General features: G+C 37.4%; 1 protein-coding gene across 1 annotated transcript in view; it reads right to left on the bottom strand.

Moving 5' to 3' along the window:
- EYS (eyes shut homolog) overlaps window positions 1–25668 on the bottom strand; it is a 1696347-nt gene that overhangs the window by 232131 nt on the left and 1438548 nt on the right. Inside the window, 1 exon segment of the mRNA XM_032651890.1 lies at window positions 23015–23235. Coding sequence (XP_032507781.1) covers window positions 23015–23235 — 221 coding nt within the window.

The raw sequence follows: 25668 nt of genomic DNA, 5'->3' as shown, positions 1-25668 counted from the left end.
GTGGGAGCTCAATAAATGTTTGCTGACAGGATGAAGAGTGCATGCTATGTGTGGAGCTATTTCTCAAGGTGCAATGAATTAAAACTACTTATTAGAGACTATACATTTGACAAAATTTTATGCCAAAAAGTCTAAAATTCAGAGAAAAATATTGTGTGCATACTATATATATATTATGCTCCCCACTTACAAGTTTCTTAATGCTTTTTTCAAGCATGGTCTAACCAATCTTCATTCCATATATTAAAGGACTTTTGTGTGTGTAAAACTATAGGATATATCTGTAAGTGGCGATCACCTCTGAAAGAAAAGCAAACTAGCAACGCCAGCACTCTCTGGTGCAAACTACCGAAAGGTCCTGTTTTTAATAAAGAAACAAAGACACTTGAAGGTCACCATATCCACAGTGTACATTTACCATAAAATCTAATTAAGACATATGGAAAAACAGTTCTTTATGAATGACAGTGTGTAACTTTACCCAGAAGTCAGCACAACTTGCTGACATATGTACACTTCAGGTTACTTTTCAATTAGCAGAGACTTTGAATTGACCCACACTTACCCTCTTGCTTTGTTCTCTTTGTGTCGAGGACAAAACCTTTCAAATGTTTGTAGATCTAGTGATATGGTCTAGAAACATGACTAAATAGCGAAGCTAATGTGCTAGTGGGGGGACTCAAATCTACTGTCATCACCAACTAATATAATTTATTTAGTCAACAAATTTTCATGGAGTGCAAATATTCATTGAAAGCAGTCCAGGCCTGTATTAAGTGCCAGGAATAAATAGTGACTAATACAGGTATGGTTCCATCCCTACAGAATGAGTAGTCTACCAGAAGAGGCATACCATTAACAAGTAAAAAAGAGAAATAATAGTGTAAATATAGATTGTGAAGGGCATCACAGAGGAAGTAAGTCTAGAGAAGGGAGAGAATAATTGTTGTAGTGATGTGGGGGCAGAAGTTAGATGGATTTCTGTAAGAGCTTTGTTAAGAAGGGGATTTTTTGAACTGAAGTTTAACAACAAAATGATCCTCCTATGATAAGAGTTATGGGAAGCCTACTGCAGGTCCAGGGAACAGCAAGTGGGAAGGTTCTGAGGTTGCTGTGAACTTGCCTTGTTTTAGCAACTGTCAAGCAGCCACAGTGAGCAAGAGTAGTTGGCACAAAGAGCTGCCAGAGATTCGGCCATTGGTAGACCACACGGGGCCTCTCAAGACACAGTAAGAGGTTTGAAGCTGATTCTAAGTATATTTGGAAGAGTGTTAAAAATGTAGTTTAAAGAGACTATTTAGGTTGCTGGCTGGACAATTCATGGGAGGGTGCAAGTCAGGGAGACCAGTTAGGAGCTATTGCAGTAGTCGAGGTAAGAGAGCATGGTGATTTTTTTCCTGATTGTCTCCAAAATCATTTTTTTAAAAATGAAGTATAGTTGATTTATGATATTTTATTAGTTTCAGGTGTATGGCATAGTGATTCAATATTTTTATATGATATACTACATATAAAGTTATTACATGATAATGGCTATATCCCCACGTGCTGGACAGTATATATCCTTGTTGCTTATTTATGTCACACATAGTAGTTTGTGTCTCTTAATCCCCTACCTCTACCTTGACACCCTCCCTTTCCCTCTCCCCACTGGTAACCACTAGTTGGTTCTCTATATCTGTGAGTTTGTTTCTGTTTTGCTATATATAATAGCTTCATTTGTTTTATTTTCAAAATTCTACATATATGTGATAACATACAGTATTTGTCTTTCTCTCTCTTATTTCACTAAGCATAAGACACTCTAGCTTCATCCATGTTGTTGCAAATGGCAGAATTTCATTCTTTTTTATGGCTGAGTAACCTTCCATTGTATATATATTCTTTAATCATCTGTTGATGCTGCTTAGGCTGCTTCCATACTTTGGCTATTGTAAATAATGCTTCTATGAACATTGGGGTGCATGTACCTTTTCTAATTAGTTTTTCATTTTTTCAGGTATGTACCCAGTAGTGGATTGCTGGATCATATGTAGCTCTATTTTTAGTCTTTTAAGAAACCTCCATACTGTTTTCCACAGTGGCTGCACCAATTTACATTCCCACCAACAGTGCGAGAGGGTTCCCTTTTCTCCACATTCTTGTCAACATTTATTTGTAGACTTTTTGATGATGGCCATTCTGACAGGTGTGAGGTGATATCTCATTGGGGTTTTGATTTGCATTTCTCTAATAATTAGTGATGTTGAGCATCTTTTCCTGTGCCTGTTAGAGAGGATGATGATCTTTTTTTTAACTGAAGTATAGTTGATTTATAATGTTGTGTTAGTTCCTGGCATATAGTAAAGTGATTCAGTTATACATACACACACACACACACACACACACACACACACACATATATATATATATATATATATATACACACACATATATATATTCTTTTCCATCTTTTTCATTATAGTTTATTACAGAATATTAAGTATACTTCCCTGTGCTATACAGTAGGACCCTGTTGAATGACCTTGTTTACGAAACAGAAACAGACTCACAGACATAGAAAACAAAGTTAAGGTTACCAAAGGGAAAAGGAGGTAGAGGAGGTATAAATTTGGAGTTTGGGATTAGCAGGTACAAGCTACTATATATAAAATAGAAGATGGTGATCTTGACTTGGTTCATGGCAGTGGAGGTGAAGAGTGTGTGGCCTTTGATATATTTTAAATGTTGAATGAAATCGACTTACTGCTGGATTTCAGTGGCGGAGAGGGAAGGAGAGGGGATAGAGGGTTACTCTTAGTCTTCTGGCTTGGTTAACTGGGAAGGTGGTGCTGCTATCCACTAAAGAAGGAAGATGGCTGTCTGCCTTTGAGACATCCAACTCAAGTTGGCAATCAGTTTATACAACAAGGGTGATCAAAATGGGCATTGCAAGCGGGTAGGTGACTCTTGCACTTACAGGAATGGATGGGATCATCTTGGAGAGGAAGTAGGGCATAATGAGAAGAGGACCTAGAAATAGTTCAGAGGAGCTTCAAAGTTTAATAGAGAAGAAGGATCCCAAATAGTCATGGGAAGCTTAAACAGAGGTATAGGAGCAGCATGGTATAAGGGAAAGGGTTTCTGATTCCACTAATTGCTTGGCAGTCTGAAGTTGAGTTCTAGCCTCATCTCTACCACGAGCTAATAATGAGAAGCAATGAGTTCTATATGGATCGTCTGATTTGGAGTCATGTAAATCTAGGCTCAGAATCCAAAGCTAGAATTTACTGGCTGAGAGCAAGTTTTCCAGCTTTCTTAATCTGTTAAACTATAGGTACTATAGGTTTTACTTGCAGGATTGTTATAAGACATAGATATAATGAAGATAATTCTCTTACTGTGGTGTTTAGCACATAATATGCCCTAATTTTCCCTTTCTTTCTCTCTCTCTCTCCCTTTCTTTTCCTTTTCTTTCTTTCTTTCTTTCTTTCTTTCTTTCTTTCTTTCTTTCTTTCTTTTTTCTTTCTTTCCCTCTTTTTTTTCTTCCAGTTTTATTGACATACAGCACTGTATAAGTTTAAAGTGTTATTCTGTTCTCAGCCATTACCTTTTACTTCTTAGATGATCTCCAATGTTTCTTCAAAAATATCTCCCTGTATATTCTATTTATCTTTTTTTCAACTCAACATTTAGACTTGGAAAAATGTAATAAATACTTGTTTGAAATGCAAAACACCAAGTGAAACAGCAAAGCCATATGAACTCATTTTATGAAAGGAAGCGAATGATTAAATGGACTGAAAAATAAGAGCAAGAATATTTTATACAAGGGAAAATAAATGTTCCAATTAGTTACACACTGAGAAGTGTGGGCAAGGACATCTGAGATACTTCAAATATGACCCCCCAAAATTACGAGTATGTGACTTCAAGGAGTAGTGACCCAGAGATGACACAACTCTGTGCCCCAGAGCGGCCTGTCCCCAGGGTGGAGAAGCCGTGTTCTCGCTGTGGTGGAGGTGACAGCTTGCTGCAAACGTTGGCTGGCACAGGGCTTGTCACAGATCAGAGGTTCTCTTCCTCTCCTGTAGTAACTAAAAACTCACGGCCATTAAGACAAAACCTTTAGGAGAAGAAAATGACTTGAACAGACTGTTGGAGAATCTGCTTTTTAGTAGCTCTAATTTCATTTAAATCTCGTAAACTACAAGCACAATCCAATTACCATGAGTGGGGAAGTATTCATCTCCTGCACCTCATACTTGTGAGATCTTGTTCCGTGACCTGTGAGGCTTCAGTGTGAACCCCAGGCTCGCCTTTTTTGCTACCAGCAGACTTATCTCCCATCTGTAGGTGGCAGTAAGTTATTACCGGTTTTGTTACGCTGCTCAGTGGAAGATTCAATCCATTTTAGAGAAACAGAATATAAAGAGACTATTGTTCTACCTTTGGGCTAATTTAAAAAACAATAACTCTCAGGTTTTTTTCAAGGGAAGTTTGGTTCCTTCTCCCATTTTAATTTGAGGTAAAATCGAAGTACTTATGTATTCTCAGTGGACTCTTTCTCTAGAATAAACTTATGTTCACATCAGGTTAAACAAACCTAGAACGAGAGTAAAGCTCAGCAGCTCAAGAAGCCCACTGTTTCTTAAGGTAATGTGTCGAAGCAAGATTAGTTCAGATCTTAAAGCCTGTTGTTACATTAAGCAAAAGCATTTTGCTTTTAAGCATATGAATATAGAACATCAAATAATCATTTTTCCAATTCCACAGTACAAATTATCTCTTTCTAAAGCACTCACTGATTTCCATCCTCAGTGTTTAAAAGAAACAAAAAACACCACGCATGAAAAAGAAAAGGAATTGTTGAATTGCCTTTCTTTTCTGCTTTGTCCTCTGCCTTGTGGTTGTTCATATGCAATGCCTGCTTCCTCACAGATGGAATCCACCAGTCCTGCCATTAAGGGGGACACAGCAGGACCTGTACAGGATTTGTTGAAGCTGAAACCGACTTTACAATGTAGCTCTGAGCCTTGAAGCAGCATAAGTCACACCAGAAACACCAGATCCACAAGTATAAGGCAACTAGAGTGAAACATGAATTTTCCCCTCACACTTCTCCTCTTGTTAGTACAATTAAAACTACAACCAGCTCCTTTATTGCTTGTGATTTACCACTTAGCCAAGTAAAATGACAATTTCAGGCTACAGTAGACAGAGCCATAGAAAGAAGAAAACAGAGCCAATCAGGTTAGGCAACTGCTGTCATGTTATGCCAGCAGAGGCTGCCAGGTTTCTAAAGGAAAAACAATCTTTCTAGCACAGTGAATACCTTGCACTTCCGCTTAGCTTAGCTTCACGGACACTTCCTATTCCAGTAAGCCTGCTTGTACTGCCTTTATTATCTGGTTTTGGATCCTTCTAAAAGCATTTACTAGGGTGGGCTATTTTTTCTTTTTAATGGTTTGGGGATAAATACTTAGCATCCCCTTGCCTGGGCTAGCAGAATGCTTTTGGTCTATGAGAGCCTTTCTAGTCATGTATTTGCTATGTATAGGGTGGGATTCTTCCTTTGTACTGGGTAGCTACTGTCACAAGCTTGGTTCCTGTACAAAAGTCAGGAAGACAGGGATTCTGTCATTTTCCAATCTTTATTACAGCAACTGGCAGAAGACAAGACAGGGTGACACCTATGTGTTCAAATGTAGGCTTTGCTGCCCCGGCAATCTAACAGGTAATATTTATGCACTGTTTTTTTTTTTTTTTTTTTTTTTGCGGTACGCGGGCCTCTCACTGTTGTGGCCTCTCCTGTTGTGGAGCACACGCTCCGGACGTGCAGGCTCAGCGGCCGTGGCTGACGGGCACAGCCGCTCCGCGGCATGTGGGATCTTCCCAGACTGGGGCACGAACCCGTGTCCCCTGCATCGGCAGGTGGACTCTCAATCACTGCACCACCAGGGAAGCTCTATGCACTGTTTTAATTCTTATTTTTAAGTGGTTTGTTTTTCATTTTAACAGAATGGTTCAAAAATTCAAAATTCATTTCAGTTTTGATGAGCAGGGAAGGCCTGACTTTTTACCAAGCACTCAGGCACCAAACTGTCCTTCTTTCTTAAGAGTCGACTGGTCACCACAGGGGTCTGCGGGGCAGTGTGTAACTACCCGTTCACTAGCAGAACCTCTAGTCATCCCAGCTCCAACTACTGCCTAAATCGTTTTCTTGTGGAGAAGAGCATGGTAGCTGTGTCAGTTAGATTGATTGACTGACTTCAGTAAAAATGTAAATAGCTCCATGGTTTAGCTTTTGGAACTGCCTTGGTGTTTGTATGATCTGGGGAAATAGCCAGAATCTTCTTGTCGCAGGGAGCAAGGAAGAAGGGGTAAGTTAGATCCAGAAGATGGAGCTTGTACAGAAGATGCCATGCGTACCACATGAAAAGGATCACGAGGATTTAAGAAAACATTATTGAAAGAACAAGTGGCATAGGATTCAAACAGACTTGGGCTAAAATCCCAGCTAAGTCACTATGACACTTATTCTACAAACTTCAACATGGTGTTTAACCTCTTTGAGCTTCAGTTTCCTTATTGTGTAAAATAGAGGCTGTAATGTCTCCTCTAAAAAGGTACATCAACTAATGAGATGGAGTACTCAGCACCATTCACAAAACATAGTAAAGCACTTCAAAAGTGCTAGCTGCCCAAACAACAGCAACAGCAATGAGTCATTTCAGTAGAACCTCCCATTGGATGCAGTGTAGAGCTGAGGCTAAGCAGCCTGCCTGAATCATAAACCCACCTCCACCACCGGTGTGACCCTGGATAGATTGCTTAACCCCCCTGTGCCTTAGCTTTTGCCATAAATACCATGGAGATAGCCATAGAAGGAACTTTATTGCATTATTGCAAAGGTAAGTTGAAACAATGCATATAGAATAATTAAGACAGTGTAACCAATTAAAGATGCCAGTTATTTTTACTATCATTCCCTCTGCCCCCAACCTCATGGTCATCTGGAAAGTGTGTAGAGGTAATCCATGTAGTTAGAGATGACAACAGGACATGTCTTTAAAACTCAGATGTAGCCACACCCAGGGATTTCTCTGGAGGGAAGAGAGAGGCAGTGACTCAATGACACAGGTGATATTCTAGGAATCACAGGAAGCTACCTTGCCCTGAATATTTGCATCAAAGCATGGATGTGAGTCTGACACAAGTGAGTATTATGCAAGGCTGGATAATTTTTTTGGACTTCCTAACAACTCACCATGTTTCAGTAGGTTCTGACTCTCACTATTTAAATAAATCTGTGAATATTTGGAGACGTGGGAAGTCTGTAATTAATCCCCATGGGCAGTATAGAAGCTGCTTGTTCAAATCAAAAAGAGCCTTCACATTCTCTCTTTTTCAGCATCCTGCACCTATATAATAAAATGTCCCTGCATCTGGATGAGGCTTTGCAGTTTAAAGCATTTCCACACACGTAACTTTGTTTCAGCCTCTTATAGCTCTGGGGAGTTGGCCCAGCCAGCATTTAGATCTTCTTCATCTTATGGGCAAGAAACCGAGGATTTGGGAGGTGAAATGACTTGCCCCAAATCACATAGCTTTTAAGCAGCAGAGTAAGTTAAAAAATTCCTCAGCAGCTTTTGATGAGATTGATTTGGCTGTTTAGTTTTAGGTTATATAAGACTGTATTGTCACAAGTACCATTGGAATTACTGCCACATTCTATTTTTTTTTTTAAATTCTGCTTTCTCTAATTATAATAAAAGGAGACTTTTCTAATGAAGAGACGTGTGTGCCTTCTATACATATCTTCCATATTTATATCTGCTATTTGAGGCTATTTCAGTTTGACATTTCTCTGTTTTCTTCTAGGAATATTCTCTGAAAAAGACTTAGATATCAGAAAAGTATTATGGATGCAGAGATTAGACAGGAGCTTTAGTTTAAAACAAAGATGTGGTAGCTCACACCATCATATTTTCAAGGACAAATAAGATCCTTTATTTTTGTAGTCTTGCTTGTAGCTTATTTGTCTACATCTGAGAAATAACAAAAGAATTACAGCTGGGTTTGCAGATGCCTCAAAAAGGGGAAAAACACATGGGTATATATGGAAGCATTTATTTTTTCTTATTCTAAAAAGTGAATGAAAAAATAAAAGCACCTATGATATTGAGATGGGAGCAGGAAAAGCAAGTGTGGGAGGATGGATAACCTTTGATGTCAAGTTGATTTCTCATATCTATGTGGTCCAATTTCAGTTTGAATATTAGCTGTGAGATCTGCAGTCCCCTGTTCTATAAGGGTAGAAAGGTGAAGATAGAATATTCCAGAGGTTTCTCAAAACTTTAATAAATATCTCTCCTGCCAGATGACCCCTGATAAACTGCAGTCTTCCTTCCAGTAAAAAGCTCCCCCAGACGGGCTCAAAAGGGATGATGTTCACCACTATTGAGTCTCCAGTCAGCCATGCCAGCCAGTTGAGACATTTCATTGGAGTTTTTCCTTACTTGGCAGTTTTATATGTTTTTGTCAGTAATGTAAATTGAAGAGGAGAGGAACTCAGTAGGAATACGTGAAAACTAAGTCTATATTACACGAAATGTGCTTTGGGTTGTGCATGAGTTTCACATAATATTTACCTAAAGGTGCAATGTATCAAAACTGAGCTTGTTGTGAAGGTGTACAGCATGAAGTCCGTGTATTCCACTTCTGTTTATGTTGTGTTTGTGCCGTGGCTTCACAGTGACACATTTCTCAGTAGCACATCAATATGCACAGTTCTTGAGACCAGCACTTGTACATTATATTGTGGCATTTTCATCCCCCTTAAACTTCTTGAGTGTTAAGGTTTATGATTTATTTATTGTGCTATTTTTTGATGCCTTGCAAAATGACTAGCATATAGTAGGTGCTCTGCATAGATGCTTGTTAAACAGATCTGTTCCTTGTCTGAGAACGATTTCATAACACAAAATCCATGAAAACCTCAGAAAAGGAAATTCAAGATATTTCTAACCTGGTTTTTATAAGTCTGGGCTTTAAAAGAGAGCCTGAGGATCTTTCGTTGTTTTCATTTCTAATACATAAGTTCTGGGCAAAAAGAATATCCCAATGGTTTTGGTATTAACTAACAGAGGGTGATAAATATTCTAAGTCTGATAAAGTATAGTTTACACCAATGAAGTTATGACTCTCATGCAAATATAATATGAATTCATGTCAAGGTTGTCTTTAACTCAGTTATTAATAAGGGAATCAGTAAGATATCAAAACTAAAGAATATTTAAGAAGCAATATTAAGGTAAGATTGTTTGATTAGATATGAAGCTGGTTAACATCCATTTAGAGTACTTTTCCTTAGGAAAAAAATTATTTTCATCTCTAGCTGAGAAAAATCTACAAGTTAACCTCTGCCCCTACGAAGCTGTAAAATAAGACCAGACAATAGAAAGTCAAGGCCAGCATTAGAAACTGAACTCCCAGAACATCCAAGTATCTTTTCAGCTGTTCCACATTGAGGATAACTTATCTGTCAATGTAACTTGCCCCAACCTAGCATTGCCTGAATTTTTACTTCATCTGACCACAATATTTAAAGATCTTCTCAATCATCCTCCATCGGCACAGAAATAGATGTTCAACATACACAATGGTAGATTATAAAATAAGAAAATATTTCTCAATATATTTAAATCAGCAGGCATTTAGATTTCCCTTAATACTTAAATTAGGTATTATACTTCTAGACTTCAAACAATAGCATCAGAAGGGCCTTTAGATTCTTAGACAAATTTTACTTAGAAATGTCTGGGTGATCTCTAGTCAGATGAGAAAAGACACTCAGGGAAGATAAATGTACACACATCACACAGAAGAACAGATATGAAATTGAGTCTTGGGGTTAGGCCCCCCTGACTCCTGGTGCGGGGGGGACCCAGTGGCTCTGAGCAGTTCCTCCTCATCTGGACATCAAGTGTCCATTCATGTCTGCGTCCCTGTCTAGGTGTACAAGTGGTTCACCCTCTGCTCAAGGGAAATTTCAAGCTCTCAGGACTCCTGAATCTGATAGCTGGTGGTCCCAGGGCCAGTGAGGCACTGAGTTCCCACCACTCCATCCTGACCCTCCCCTTCCCACCACCCTTCCCCAGTGCTGTCCTCTCTCCATCTTGGGAGCAGAAAATGTTGCTCTGCCATCATGGATATAAATGTTTATGGCTCACATTTAGGACTAAAACAATTTTGAGGATTTAGCTTTTATTTCTGTGTGGATGGGTAGATTAGGGAAGGAAATAAAAAGCCTCAAAGCATTAGTGAGAGAGCAGAGGGGAAGGAGATGAGTTAGGTGAGTATTCAGGTATGATCTTACTGGAGAGTTCTAATGTCCAGATAATTTCCTAACTCAACACTTAAACTCCAAAATTTAGACATGATTTTCTGTCAGTTCTATTGAATTTAAACTGTATTTATCATTAGACCTATTAATGCAGGACTAAAAAGAGAAAGTTGCATACATTGAAACCTATGGAAAGGTGAATTAGGCATGAATAAGGATTCTTGGTATTGTAGCATACAAAACCTACTTATAGTCCCAACTGTTGTGCAATCTTCTGCTTTGGAACTCTTTTAAGAGTAGAAAAAAATCTCACTTGTTGAACTTTGTATCATCAGGCACTCACATTGCTTCTGAGAAAATGAGTGTACTGTGTGATGGGAATAGGTATTTCTGGAAAAATATTTTTGGCGATGAAATTAGTTTAGAAACTTCTATGAAGTTGAAGTAGAGTTAAATGGGCTATATTCCATAGGACTTCTTTAACATCTTCAAATATGTTGTGAAACTCCAAGAGGGGAATATGAAATGGTATATTTTATGAATATATCTTAAAGAATTGCTGTCTCCCCGTTCTTTTCCTAAGGAATGCTTATTAATATATCTTGAAAAATACTCTTAGAAATTCCCATCTAGCTTAATCCCCTCTTTACAAAAATGATGGAAGTGATATCCAGAAATGGTTGGTGGCCTACTTAAGAGTAACGGTGGGACACAGACCTCCTGCCTGTTGGGCTTGCCTGCAATGAGGAAGCTGTAATTTTTATAGATAGCTGAGACTTTAATTGTAATTCTCAAGTTGGAGAACTGCTGAAAATGGTTACTGAATCACTTAATTTGGACAACTAAGTTTTTTGTGTGATGGAGCAGGTAGTTGATTTATATTGCAAAGCTTGGGACAGAGCATTGACTTAAAGTCTAGACAGTAGTGATTTATCCTGTCTTTATCATCAGTGTTGACTTGAACAAATCTCTGAACTCACACAACATTTTTCCATTTGTGAAACAGAAATCTGAATCTATCTCCCAAAGATACTTTAAGTATTAACATCATTTTAAAATGAAATCACATCAGAACAATGCCATTATATCATTTTCCAAAAGAAAAAACACTTGGTGATTGTTAAGTTAATGGCAATTAGCAGTGTTAATATGTGGACAGTACTTGCTTGAAGCCACTATTGCATTTTAATGTCAATAAACAATAACCAAATTTATTTCCTGGTGTTTTTCCATCTAGTCTTTATATTCTCAAGTCTTTAGCAAGTTTTAACTTTCGGCTCCAAATCACTTGGGGTTTTCACTTCATTTTCTTAGACTAAAGGTTAAGCAATTTTCCTAAGGTGCATAATGTGCCAGCAAATGGACCAGGAACAAAATGTAAGGCTTGGAACTTTGTCTACTGCTGAGCCAAAAGGATTGGTTTGTTTCTTTCCTAAATTAATTATTTAAAGCATTTCATAAATCTAAGCCAAGGGAGTCTGGAGCTCTCACATTTGACTCCAGCTTTAACTTTGCTCTGTTTTTACTTTGTCTGTCAAGGTTTTCACACAATTTTAAGTGTGATATTTAATTATATGTAAAAATCAGAGTGATTAGCACAGTTTACTAAATCTGTGTGTGTGTGTGTGTGTGCATGCACACGTGTATGCACGGATGCAATCTGTAAGTGGTAAACCATGTAGATTTAAACAAGAACAGATACTTCTAGTTACAAAACAAACAGGTTTTACCACAAAATTCCCTACTGAAAACTCATTAACAAATAGTTTTTTAAGTAGAACAGTCAAGGATAGCATCTTAGCAGCTCATATTTTGCTTGCTTGTTGCTTGAAGTAGAGAAAAAAGTGTTAGTATTTTATAAGAAATGGAGAGGAAAGATGGTTTTCAGATGGGATTTAGGTCAGAGAGGTCTCTTATGCCCAAGAAGATCAATCAGGGTAAATGACTTCTCCATGTATTGTTACCTAAGGGTAGAGAAAATTGAAGATGAGATATTTTCCCCCCTACTTGTTTGACCTTCCTGCATAAATATGATGTAAAAACTATGTGTGGAATTTGATAGTGGTCTTTTCCCATTGGTCAAATCTTGAAGTATTTAACTCTTTGAGACTTTTCAAATTTGGTGTAAAGGATACAACTTTTTCCACGTTTAATCTTACTTATTCTCATTTAAATACCATTGTATTTGGAATCAAGACTTTAATGAAACTCTGCGGAGGACTGAAATGCTTTCTGCCCCAGAAAAACAAATGCCCAACCATCGTTGCTACACTCAAGGATGGCCATAATAAAAGTGGTTAGAAAATCAATTTAAACTGCATTTGTACTTTACCAGGAAACTTGTGACACTTACAGTGGTACGTCGGTGAACGTTATGATTTCCAAATACGTGATTGACTTTTGTAAGCAACTAAAAACCCTGCAGCTTCAGTCACACTCTCCAAGCAAAAATAAATGACCCCAAATCAATCCATTTTATCCATACCTGGCACTTGTAGAGTGGGGGAAGAAATGAGATCAAAAAGATAAAAAACAGCTATAAAATCTGGGCTGTTTTAACCTAAGATTGAACTTTGTATGTATAAGTAAAAAAACTCATTTTATTCCACAGCCCTTAGCATAAGCAAAAGAGTATGTAGACAATGATATCATGTCTTATCCTTCTTTGTAAATCCCATGTTCACACTACTTCACACCAAAGAGGTGCTTTGCCATGCTGGTGGCATGAAAGAGACACAAATCCTGTTTTAATCAAGTAGACTCAACTTAAAATAACTTCTAAACATGGGTATTCCAGGAAAAAAAAAATAGAAAAAAATTACCAAAATATATGTTGTGATGCATTACGTTTAGTCTAAGTGATAAGGAGACTTCTTTCTTTTTTCCTACTCATAGCATTGGTATATTTGCTTTTCACGCCATGGAAGACTAAATGAGTTTATTCTTCTTAATACTGTCTTGCTTATGGTCACCTCCAGCTTGCTGAACATTCAGGATAGTGAGGGGGTGGGGGGTGGTTAACACTGAAGCACCTGTGACTCCCATCTCTTGGTGATGTGGAAAGGGGCTGGTGTTTAGAAAATGTTCAAAACTTAGAAATAAAGCAAAAAGATAACTACGTGTTTTATTAATATCATACTAGGGTGTTTTCTAATAGGCCTGCTCAAGGATTATGTAATTTTCTAGAAAAATGAATTTTTATTTGGCTCACTATTTACTATTGATTAGGCCCAGACTCTGGGAAGTTACATGCTAACTTGTAGAATCATGTCTGATGGAGATGCAAATGAGTACAGATTGGTAAAGACAACCACAAATTTATACTTTATTCCTTTGTAGGATACTAATGAGTTTTGCCTCTAACCTAGTGATCTTATTTCAGCTTTCATTCTGTGCCTATATATGCTCAGCCTCCTGCATTCTCTTTGAATCAGCCTTACCAACATACTGGTTATGTCATTAATGAGATAAATAATTTTTGGCATGTGTTCACTATACACTTGTATGAAAGTCAGGTTTATAACTTTTTGAAAATTAACCTTTGATACGTGCTTTGAGTTACCTCCTTAGCCAAGACCTGGCCTAAGAGGGGCAAATGTTAGTCTAGATTTTATGGGGCACACAGCTTATATAATTTTTGATCCTTTATAAAAAAAGGATTCAAAAATACATATACAAACTTATGTGTAAAAGAGAATATTTATTTACAATGAGAAAAGAAATCACAATGAATTACAGGGAAACAAAGAGATTTAGCTGTCTCTCTGAAATCTCCTTAGGCTCTTCATAGGAAATTCTTACATGGAAATGGTTCCTGATTGCAGCCTCGTTTCTGCTCTGAAAGAGGACTATTAAAAAGCCACTGCAATTCCTAGCAACTCCCAGGTCTCAGAAGGACATGTGCAAGGGTGGAAACCTCTATGCTTCATTAGCTTCAGAGTAAACCAGTTCTGCTACTGGGCAAGGGGGCACTAGCAGGTAAAATGTAAGTCTGGGAGGAGCAAACCAGAGAACTTTGCCCCTCAGGAAGCTGTGCCAGGGAGTGGCCCCTTGGGCAGGGCTTGATGAATACTCACACACATGTGTGTCAAGAGACCCAGGACTGAACTTCTGTTATAGGGAGAACATACAAAACCATAATGGCACCAGTTAATCAGAAAACCTTTGTACATTCTTGCCTCCTTTGTCATAGATTAATTGACCATAAGTGCCTGGGTTTATTTCTGGGCTTTCTATACTGTTCCATTTATCTCTATTTGTTTTTGTGCCATTACCATACTGCTTTGATTACTGTAGCTTTGTAGTATAGTCTGAAGTCAGGGAGCCTGATTCCTCCAGCTCCATTGCTCTCTCTTAAGATTGCTTTGGCTATTTGGGCTCTTTTGTGTTTCCATAAAATTTAGTATCTTCAATAAGTGGTGCTGGGAAAACAGGACAACTACATGTAAAAGAATGAAATTAGAACATTCTTTAACACCACACACAAAAATAAACTCAAAATGGATTAAAGACCTAAATATAATACCAGATACTATAAAACTCCTAGAGGAAAACATAGGCAGAACACTCTTTTCTTTTTCTTTTTCTTTTTTTTTTTTTGTGGTACGTGGGCCTCTCACTGCTGTGGCCTCTCCCGTTATGGAACACAGGCTCCAGACGCACAGGCTCAACAGCCATGGCTCACAGGCTGAGCTGCCCCGCGGCATGCAGGATGCTCCCGGACCAGGGCACGAACCCACGTCCCCTGCATCGGCAGGCAGACCCCCAACCACTGTGCCACCAGGGAAGCCCCCAGAACACTCTTTGACATAAGTTGTAGTGATATATTTTTGGAACTGCCTCCTAGAGTAATGGAAATTAAAACAAAAATAAACAAATGGCACCTATGAAACTTAAAAGCTTCTGCACAGCAAAGGAAATCATAAACAAAACAAAAAGACAAACCACAGAATGGGAGAAAATATTTGCAAATGATGCAACTGACAAGGGATTAATCTCCAAAATATACAAGCAGTACATACAGCTCAATATCAAAAAAACAACCCAATCAAAAAATGGGCAGAAGATCTAAATAGACATTTCTCCAAAGAAGACATACAGCTGGCCAAAAGGCACATGAAAAGATGCTGAACATCACTAATTATTAGAGAAATGCAAATCAAAAGTATAATGAGGTATCACCTCACATTGGTCAGGAGAGCCATCATCAAAATGTCTACAAATAATAAATGCTGGAGAGGGTGTGAAGAAAAGGGAACCCTCCTACACTGTTGGTGGGAATGTAAATTGGTGCAGCCACTATGGGAAACAGTATGGAGGTTTCTTAAAAGACTAAAAATAGAGCTACCATATGATCCTGCAATCCCACTCTTAGGCATATATCTGGAGAAAACCATAATTTGAAAAGATATGTGCACCCAAATGTTCATTGCAGCACTATTCATAATAGCCAAGACATGGAAACAACCTAAATGTCCATCCATAGATGAATGGATAAAGATGTGATGTGTGTGTGTGTATATATATATATATATATATATATATATATATATATATATTTATATTTACATATATACACGTACATACAATGGAATATTACTCAGCCATAAAAAAGAACAAAATTATGCTATATGTAACAATGAGATGGACATAGAGATTATCATATTAAGTGAAATAAGTCAGACAAAGATAAAAATCATATGTTATCACTTATATGTGGAATCTAAAAAAAAAATTATACAAATGAACTTATATGTAAAATAGAAATAAACCCACAGGCATAGAAAACAAACTTATGGTTACCAAAGTAACCGTAAGGGAGGGAGGGATAAATTAGCAGTTTGGGATTAACATATACACACCTCTGTATGTAAAATATATAACCAACAAGGACCTACTGTATAGCACAGGGAACTATGCTCAATATTTTGTAATAACCTATAAGGAAAAAGAATCTGAGAAAAAAACCCCAGATATATATGTATGAATAACTGAATCACTTTGCTGTACACCTGAAATTAACACAACATTGTAAATCAACTATACTTCAATAAAATAAGCTGAATAAAAAAATAAGAAAGCCTTTTAATCCTTAAAATTAAATCCCTTCTGCCCCAAGATAGCCCCAAATCTGGAGAAACTGGAAACAGAAGAGGGATAGAGAGGCATCAGGCAGAACACATCATATTCTTTCCCTGTTCAAGCTCTTGAGCTGGGGGTCCATCCAACTAGGCAGGGGATAAGAGACAGCCCAACTGGATAGGAATTAGAAGTTTTAAACTGGAGGAGGTTGAACCATATGCTTTTAATATGTGAACATGAACCTGCATGATATTCTGTTAAGGGAAAATAAAGGGAACCCATAAAGTATGTTTGACATCGTGAAAGGAGAAAAATAAAACTGTTTATATTTGCACCCCATAAAGGTTAAACTGCTTTCCATGAATGGAGTACATGGATAAATGTTGTAAATGCACAATTAATTAACACAATTAAAGAAATGGGAACACCACATATGCTTCTAAGTTTTTACGTGAAAATTAGTGGGACATTTTCCCTTTTCCCCTTGTTTGAGCAGTAGGGGTCACCTACAGCTGAGATGTTTCGATGTTCAGCAAACTTTTACACATGAGAATAATCTAACCAAATACAAAGTAGTACTCTAGTACAAGAGACATTTAAATCCTGAGGACAATTTCAAACATGTTGAATGCAGACAGAACAGCAACTAAGAAGAGGGGTTAAATATTTGAAAATGTTATTAGTCTAAATGTGGGGTGAGAAATTGATATGAAATAGGTACTTTTCCCCCTTGGTATTTAGAGGACTTGGGTAGACTGCTGGACTGGATTAGGGGTAATCTTTCAGGATACAGAGTATTAACTAAAAGTTCTCAGTAGTTTTGCATAGTTACATGTCACTGTGACATGACGGTGAAGACAAGTGGACATTTGTGGGGTGTCATCACTCACTACAGAACAGATGCAAAAATTAGTACACAATACTCAGATTCATTGTGTTCTGTAGTAGTTGTCACTATTGCAATTTCAAGTTCAATTTATGGCTCCTACCTCATTTTGAAGTGCTAAATGATTTGAAAACTAAATACCTCAGAAGTCATGAAAATTGACTTCTTTTCACCTGACAATATAAAAAAAAAGTCTATGAAATGAGATAATAAGGAAAAATGGATTGAAAGAAAAGAATGAAAGAAACAAGCTTTTACTTCTCTTCTCACTGGACACAGAGGGCAATGAAAGTTACCTAGTGTTAAGAAACACATATACACTTTTCTGAGGTTCTTGTTGCAGTTAATTTTATGTGTCAATTTGATTGGTCACAGGATGCCCAGATAGCTGGCTAAACATTATTTCTGGGTATCTATGGGTCTGTTTACGGAAGACATTAGTACTTGAATTGGTAGACTGAGTAAAGCAGCTGGCCCCTCCCAATGGGGTGGGTCTCACCCACCCCCCTGAGGGTCTGAGCAGAACAAAAGTGGAGGAAGGCTGGGATTTCTCTCTGTCTGACTCTGAGCTGCGACTTTGACCTTCTGCCATCAGCACGCCTTCGGACTCAAACTGGGATCTACACCACCAGCTGTCCTGGTCTCCAGCTTGCAGGTGGCACATAGTGGGACTACTCAGCCTCCATAATTAAGTGAGCCAATGCTTTATAATGTATACCTATCTGTCTATCTATCTATCTATCATCTATCTATCTATCCATCTATATGTGTATGTATGTATACATTGCTTAATATGGAAAAATTAAATTGAGTTGGACTTTCCTGGTCAATTAATTGACTAAAACGATATTATCCATCTGTTGGCATAGTGCAGTGATCTGCAAACTATGTCCTTTGGACCAAATTTTTCCAGACACTTATTTTTATAAATAAAATTTTATTGGAACACAGCCACATCCATTTATTTATATATAGTCAATGTCTGCTTTGATGTTACAGTAGCAGGGTTGAATAGTTGTGAGGCAAAGTCTAAAATATTTGCTATCTGTCCCTTTACAAAAACAGTTTGCTGAACCCTGCCCTAGCACATGAAAGACAGCACTGGCTAGTGATGAATCAAAGCTAAGAGAACAAGTAGATCCAGAAAGATCACATTCATTCGCATCTAGGGATTATTGACTTTCAAGGCATGGTCAAATCCATTCCTAAATTCTTAGCTCCTGGCGTGAATTTAGACTAAGTCTAAAATTCATGTCTCAATAATTATTCACTATAATGTCAGTGACATACATTCTTGGTGCAGTTGTTATACAGGGTATATTCCCAAACCTGATGCTCCATTTTAATTATTGTTTAACCTACTTAAAAATATCTGACACAGAAAGGAGAAAGTGATTTAAATGTCATCTGTTTAATTTTCTAACCTTCCCTTGCCCTTTGGAAGCAGCTTGTTCAAAGTCCACAGAGATTTGGGTACTCAGAATAACCCTTCGTATCACTTTTCTAAACTGAATTTTGGTACATGCAATTTGGATTTCTCTGAAATGAGCAACCACTGGGGTTTGAAAATTCTAACACTGATTTATAACAAAATGAAAAACACTGGATACTGTCCAGAAACATGTGATGGTACTCAAAGCAGAATGACATTTGCTCAGTAAAGCTGCTGAAGTGTCACTCCCCTTAAGGCTTTTCAACATGAAATTTGTCTTCTTGTAAGCAGATTACTTTCATAGACAAAGTACGATAGAAACAGCACTTACTAACAGCAAATTATATTAACCAAGCTGCTAAAATTAGTGAAGATTTTGTTTATAAATACTTATATAGCTGTGTTTTATTTTTTGAACCCTAAAATTTAGCTCTATCTGGTACTGAACCTCTGTTCACTCACCATTTTACTCTTGTCTAGAGCACACTTCTTTTAGGGTTATCTCTTGTTAAACCACCATTATTCTTTACATGTTGGGAAAAGTGGGCTTGTATTCCCAGAAGACACCCATTGGAATGCTCAGGGGTGTGTGTGTGTGTGTGTGTGTGTGTGTGTGTGTGTGTGTGTGTGTGTGTGTTTGGAGACTGAAACACTTCTCCCTCATTAGGAGACATTCCCCAACCTTTAGATGAGAGACCCTAGACTAGAACAATTAAACTGTGATGAGAAATTATTATTTGCATTTTCAAATGAATACATCATGTGCACATGCTAGAGTCTTAAAATACTAGTGTCTTTATATCTTGAGACAAGAAAGCAGAAAGGTACAAGTCCTTTCTTCTTGTCTTTGTAATAATGACTCTTTTATTCTGAACATAGATGATTTATTACTTTGGAAATAAAATAATAAAACTTGTAGACATAAAAAGAATTCCATCAGTTCATTTCATCCATCCCCTTTGGATTCAGAAATGTTGAATACTAATATAGCTTATATAAATTGCTCTGCTATTTTGAAAGCTGTCTTGAATCTAATCTCCCTTTCTGGGAAAGTAGGAGAAGAGAAGGGAAGTTTAGAAGACTGCCTGGCTAAGCCCAGGAGTGGGATCAAGTCAGATGGTGTGGACAGACTCAAAGGGTGAAAAGGGTTGGAAGAGAGTTTGGAAGATCTTGGAGAGATTCATTTTATGATGTGGCAGCACATAGAGGAAAGGAGCCTTTGGCTTTGACCAGCAACATAGATGAGAAATAAGTTTCCAAAGGCGTTAAGCCAGTTCAGATCCATGTTTTCTACATTAGAAAACATGGCTCAGTAGCAGTTTCTCTTGGTTTTTTGGCTGGAAAACTTTACACCACTCATCGTATTCCAAGTGTGGGCAGGCGTCTGCTGGGGGCAGATTGTTGGTTGTGGTAGTGGTTCTTAGGACCTACTTCTTTGATCTGTGTTCTCCTCGTTGTACTGAACGTACTCACAGCCTCTCAGAGATCTCCTTCAGTACATATTCTGGTTCTCTTTTTGGGTTGCTGCACAGACTGCTGAACTGCTCTGCTGTGATTGTGCACTGGTGTTTTATGATCCTTCTGAGAAGTCCTTTTTTGTTATTGTTGTTTGGGAACTGACCGGCTCCAGTGTCTGATGGTGTTGGCATGCACAGGGAGATGCTCCAATGAAGTCACAGTTGCCATAGATCAACGTGTTCTGGATGCAGTAATGCAAAGGGTGGGTTATGGAAGTTCAGCATTGGCAACCAAGATAGAAATCTTGTTGTTCATAGGATAGGAAGAAGTGTTTTATTTGTTGGGTACACAGCTGGTATGTCTCCATTTTACTGGCCATAAGAAAGCACTTACAGATCTGGAAGACCTTAAATAGTGTTTGCCAAAGTCTGTTGACATTTGAGTGGATTTCTCTAGAGTAAACTTTGAGAGTTTGAAAGATTGAGAAATGGATATGGAAAGCCAGAATAATGTATGTGACAGAAGAGAGATACATTTCTGTGGGAAGTTTCACCCTAAGGTTTGAAGAGCTGGTAAACTTCTACGCTAGAGTGAAAACTCCTTGTGTGCAGGACAGTCTTGACTGCACATCTTTGCTTCACAAAATCCTTGGTTATTTGTTGTCCCTCAGGAAATGACAGACAAAGTATAATTCTACCTAGGACTGCTTATAACTATCCTACCAGGATGACAATCCCGACTTTTATTTTCAAGTATATATTAAATAACAAGATTGGAAGTAGTGTGAGTTTCTTTTAATTTATGAAAATGAGAGGTTTATTTTATTTAACATGTACCTGGTTTACAATATCTGAGACAATTACCGTTCTAAAATAAAACAAACCCTTCCCTGCTTCTCCAAGTTGGTGATGTTAGATATTTATTCAGAAAACTAGATGGTATTTATTTTCTATGCTGCATAACAAAAAATTACTACATAATCAGCAGCTTAAAACAGCACACATTTATTATCTCATTGTTTCCCTGAATGAGGAGTCTGGGAAGGCCTCACTGGGTCCTCTGTATCAAGTCTCACAAGCTCAGACAGGGTGTTGGTCAGGTTGGGGTCTCATCTCGACATTCAGTTGGGGAAAGACCTGCTCTCAAGCATATGTGATTTGTGGTAAAATGTAGTTTCTTGCAGTTATAGGACCAAGGACTTCAGATCGGCTGGCTGTCAGTCAGTGGCCGTTCTGGTTGCTGCTGCCCTCCCTGCCTTGTCACATGGACCTTCCCCCAATTGCTTCACACTTTATCAAAGCTGGTAAGAGACAGAGTCTCCTTGCTCACAATCCTGTGTGACGTAATCATGAAAGTGACATCTCATCACCCTATTTTATTGGTTATCCTGTTGATCAAAGGCAAGTCACGTGTTTCAGTCATTAGAAAGTCAAGAGGAGAAGCCTTTATCCTGTTTCTATTTCACTTAATTAGGCAAAAATGTATTTTTTTTTTCTGCAGAGTTCTGAAGTTTGTCCTGCTGGATAATTTTTGCATTATTACAATTTAAAAAATAATCGCTATTAATGGGCTCCTTATAAAACAGAATACTTACTAAGTAAAGGGTTGATTTTGTTTCCTTCAGACAAGTGACCATAGCCAAGTAAAATTCATTCTTTTAAAATCTTTTAAAACTTTATCTGTTATACTTTACCTATGTGATACAGGTTGTTATTTTACAAATGTGTAAATTAAGCCACAGACTTAGACACAGTTAATCAGAAGCAAAGGTTTTAGACACTCTAAGAGCTGATACCTTCCTTTCTCACTATGTGTTTTCTTCAAGTTTATTATGGTCAGTTTGTGATTGTCTGGTAAATATATCACCCTGACTTTATCACATCTGTCCATTCCTCTGTCTTGCCTTGCCATTTTGTTCTCTCCATCTGTCTATTTTCTTTTTCTATTTGAGTGATTACTTTCAGAGCCCATCTCTGCCTACCATTTCCTATCCTACTTTTTTGCTAGAATTTTTCTGTTTCTCACACTATGCACATAGATGTTTACATTTATAGTGTCATTAACTACTTGATAACTTGTCCCTTAGAAACACTGACGTGAATTAATTAAGATAGTTCCTGTGAGATTTGGTCAATTTCTCCTTGACTTGAATTATTATAATCTGTACATGTTTCAGCTTCCACTCTGTCATTATCTGTAGCCCTGAAATAAAGATTTCTCAGAGGATTGAAGAAATTGGAGAATATTTTCTACACTGCCCAAATGAGACTCCCTCAGGGTCAATTTACTTAAGACATGTTAGTGGAACAGGAAGTAATTTTAATTAAGATCTTCTTAAGCTTATAAGCATTATAAATTTTTACTTCAAGGTGGAAAAAAGTCTATGTAAGATATTTCCTCCTTGAAGTAAAAATTGTCAATACAAAGAAGAAATGGATATAGGTATTCTTTTTCCATCTCTAATCTTAGAGACCTAAGTATAGTTATTTTTAAGATGAAGCAAAAACAAACAATAAAATTAATGCACCAAAACCATTATCAATGAATAATCTCTCATTCATGTTTTCAAAGAGTAGAACACCTTGGTAAAATTACACTTAGATCCATTTAAAATTGCCAAAATAGGTCTAGATACCTAGCGCTTTCAGAGTTCAGAAATTTCTGACATTGGAACCACAATATATAAATTTCTTTGAGCAAACATCATCATCTAGGTGATGTACACAAAAACTTGGAAGTTCCCGACCTTTCTTTTCTATCACCCAGATGACAGTGCTGTTGGTTTTGTTGCTTTAAGAATTTGGCTGGAGGGCAGGAGGCTAGTACATACCTGACACAGGTACCATTATTGCGGCACAGATGATGCTCACACCGAGGGATGTGGCAGTTCTCAATGTTTTTCCCACTCAGGGCTTCATCGATGAGGAAGAATTCTTTGTTGTTTACTTGAAGCTCTTGAATGCAGCCCTTGAATCCATAAACGTGGCCTGCATTCTTAGGAATCTTAACATTTGCAGGGATATGGCCAAGGAACAATTTTTCAAAATATACCTTTAGGAAAAATAACAACAAAATATCTTTTTATGAAGTGTTATCAGATTATATGGGAAAGACCTAGATGTTTTGTTCTGTAATTACATGTATTGATGTGTTTTTCTGCATAAAACAGGCTGTAATTTCTGCTTAATTTTGTCATCACTAGTAGGTGATAGGATAAGTTACTTTAGAAAAGGGCATTTATTTTGCAATTTTTTTGTACCTCTCACAGTATCTAATAAAATTTAGTAAAAAAAAAAGGGGGGGTATTCAACAAAACTTGCTGATTGATTACTTTGAAAGGTATTTTGGAATGCAAGGTATTTTGCATTTTAATTTTGCATTGAAAGGTATTTTGTTTGCATTTTAATGTGAACATTACCAAATAATAATGGATAAGGAAAATGAAGCCTTGTTAATTAACTACTGTTAGGGATTGAATTTTCTCCCCCTAAAATCATATGTTAAAGTCCTAACCCCCAGAACCTCAGAAGGTGATTTTGTTATTTTTTTAAATTTATTTTATTGAAATAGAATTGATTTACAATGTTGTGTTAATTTCTGCTGTACACCAAAGTGATTCAGTTATACATATATATACATTCTTTTTTTGACAGTTCAAGAAACTATAATAGCAAAATTAATTAACAACTTAATGTCTATCAAAAGAACAGTCTTTTTCATATTTTCTTCTATTGTGCTTTATCACAGGATATTGAATACAGTTCCCTGTGCTATACAGTAGGACCTTGTTGTATATCTATTCCATATGTAATAGTTTATATCTGCCAATCCCAAACTTCCAATCCATTTCTCCCCCTTGACCATAAGGCTGTTCTCTATGTCTGTGAGTCTGTTTCTGTTTCATAGATAAGTCCATAATTTAGATTCCACAGATAAGTGATATCGTATGGTATTTGTCTTTCTCTTTCTGTCTTATTTCACTTAGTATGATAATCTCTATGTCCACCATGTTGTTGCAATTCTAAATGGCTGAGTAGTATTCCATTGTATATAGATACTGCATCTTCTTTATCCAGAATGTGACTTTATTTGAAAATAAAGCTTATACTCATTGGCTAGAGTGATGATAAAGTCATCTGCACAATGTAACTGCTACTTGATCTCTCCTTTCCTTCCCTGCAGCAACATATATAAATTGAACTCTCATCATTTAAATGTATGTAAAATGCAACTCCCCTCAATAAGACTTTATGAGCTGCAATTAGAGTCTGGATGGACTGGTAAATGAGACCCTGACCTTCAGGTCTGTTGGGCATATGACAGACAGATGTAGCAGGATTTGTGCATTTATATCTCTGACATCCTTATCTCTAAAACATGCTAAAACATTCCAAGCTGATGTCTGAAAGGTATTTAAATTGATATTACAGATTCGTTAATATGGAAAAGTGTAATTGTAAGAATTAAAAAAAACTAGAAACAAATAACTAAGTTAGGCCACTAAGGGGAAGAGAGAATGGGAGATGCCCAGTAATATCACTTAATATTTACACTAATATGTGCTGGTTTGATGTACGTGTGCTTTTAGAGAACAGAAGCATGTTCAACTCTAGGATCACCAAAGCATCTCCATGACCCACAATAGATCAAACTAACTATTATTGGAGCTCTTGTTCTTATTTTAGTAACTCGGGCTCAGTTCCAAAAGGTAGTCCTTCAGTTTTTCTCTAAGTACTTCATATAGGATTTAGATATACAGTCATCCAGAGGATAGCTCTCTTTGAGTACAGTGGGGTGGAGTCTTCATGGTGTATTGATAAAGCTCTTATGCAGATAGTAGTACATCTGTTTGTTTTCACATCTTTTCTCATATTTAGGTGAATTACTCTAGCAACCAATTAGCAGAGCTCTTTTATCAGCTAAGACAAGTGACTCACTGCTAATGCAATCTGGGATCCATCGTGAACTTACAGACTCAGTGAACCCAAGGCCATGACCTTCCTCTCACTGAAGACCTCTGACATTTTTGTGTATTGATTACACACCTAGAAGAGCAAACATTTCACTGCTTTGACAAGTGTGCTGTTTTAGCACAAAACTGATAGAAAATGGAAAAATACCTTCCTCTTCTGTCAGCTGTAGGCAGATCTGTGGCAGAGTCTACAGAGCTGTCTATGATTTATTAGATCATTAAAAACACCCAAACAATGGAAGTAGATGGCTCTGTATTTCTTCTGATCTGAAGCCTAAGCTTAGTTGGAATCCTGAAACGTCTAAAAGAGCAGCTGTCATTGACTGCACATAGATAACCATTAGAATGGTTGACTTCCTCCATCCTGGGCTCTCAATTATCCAAGAGCTGCCTTTTGTGTGTATAATAATTCTTAAGGAGACAGGTCTTTAAATAAGTCTTTTCTAATAACTCCTTGTGAATCCGACTGTGGAGAATAGAGTCTGACATCAAGATATCATCTTACAAGATAA

This window comes from Phocoena sinus, chromosome 12 (genome assembly GCF_008692025.1).
Source record: "Phocoena sinus isolate mPhoSin1 chromosome 12, mPhoSin1.pri, whole genome shotgun sequence".
Classification (NCBI taxonomy): domain Eukaryota; kingdom Metazoa; phylum Chordata; class Mammalia; order Artiodactyla; family Phocoenidae; genus Phocoena; species Phocoena sinus.
The sequence above is the reverse complement of the archived record's forward strand: the minus strand, read 5'-3'. Positions and strand labels throughout refer to the sequence as shown.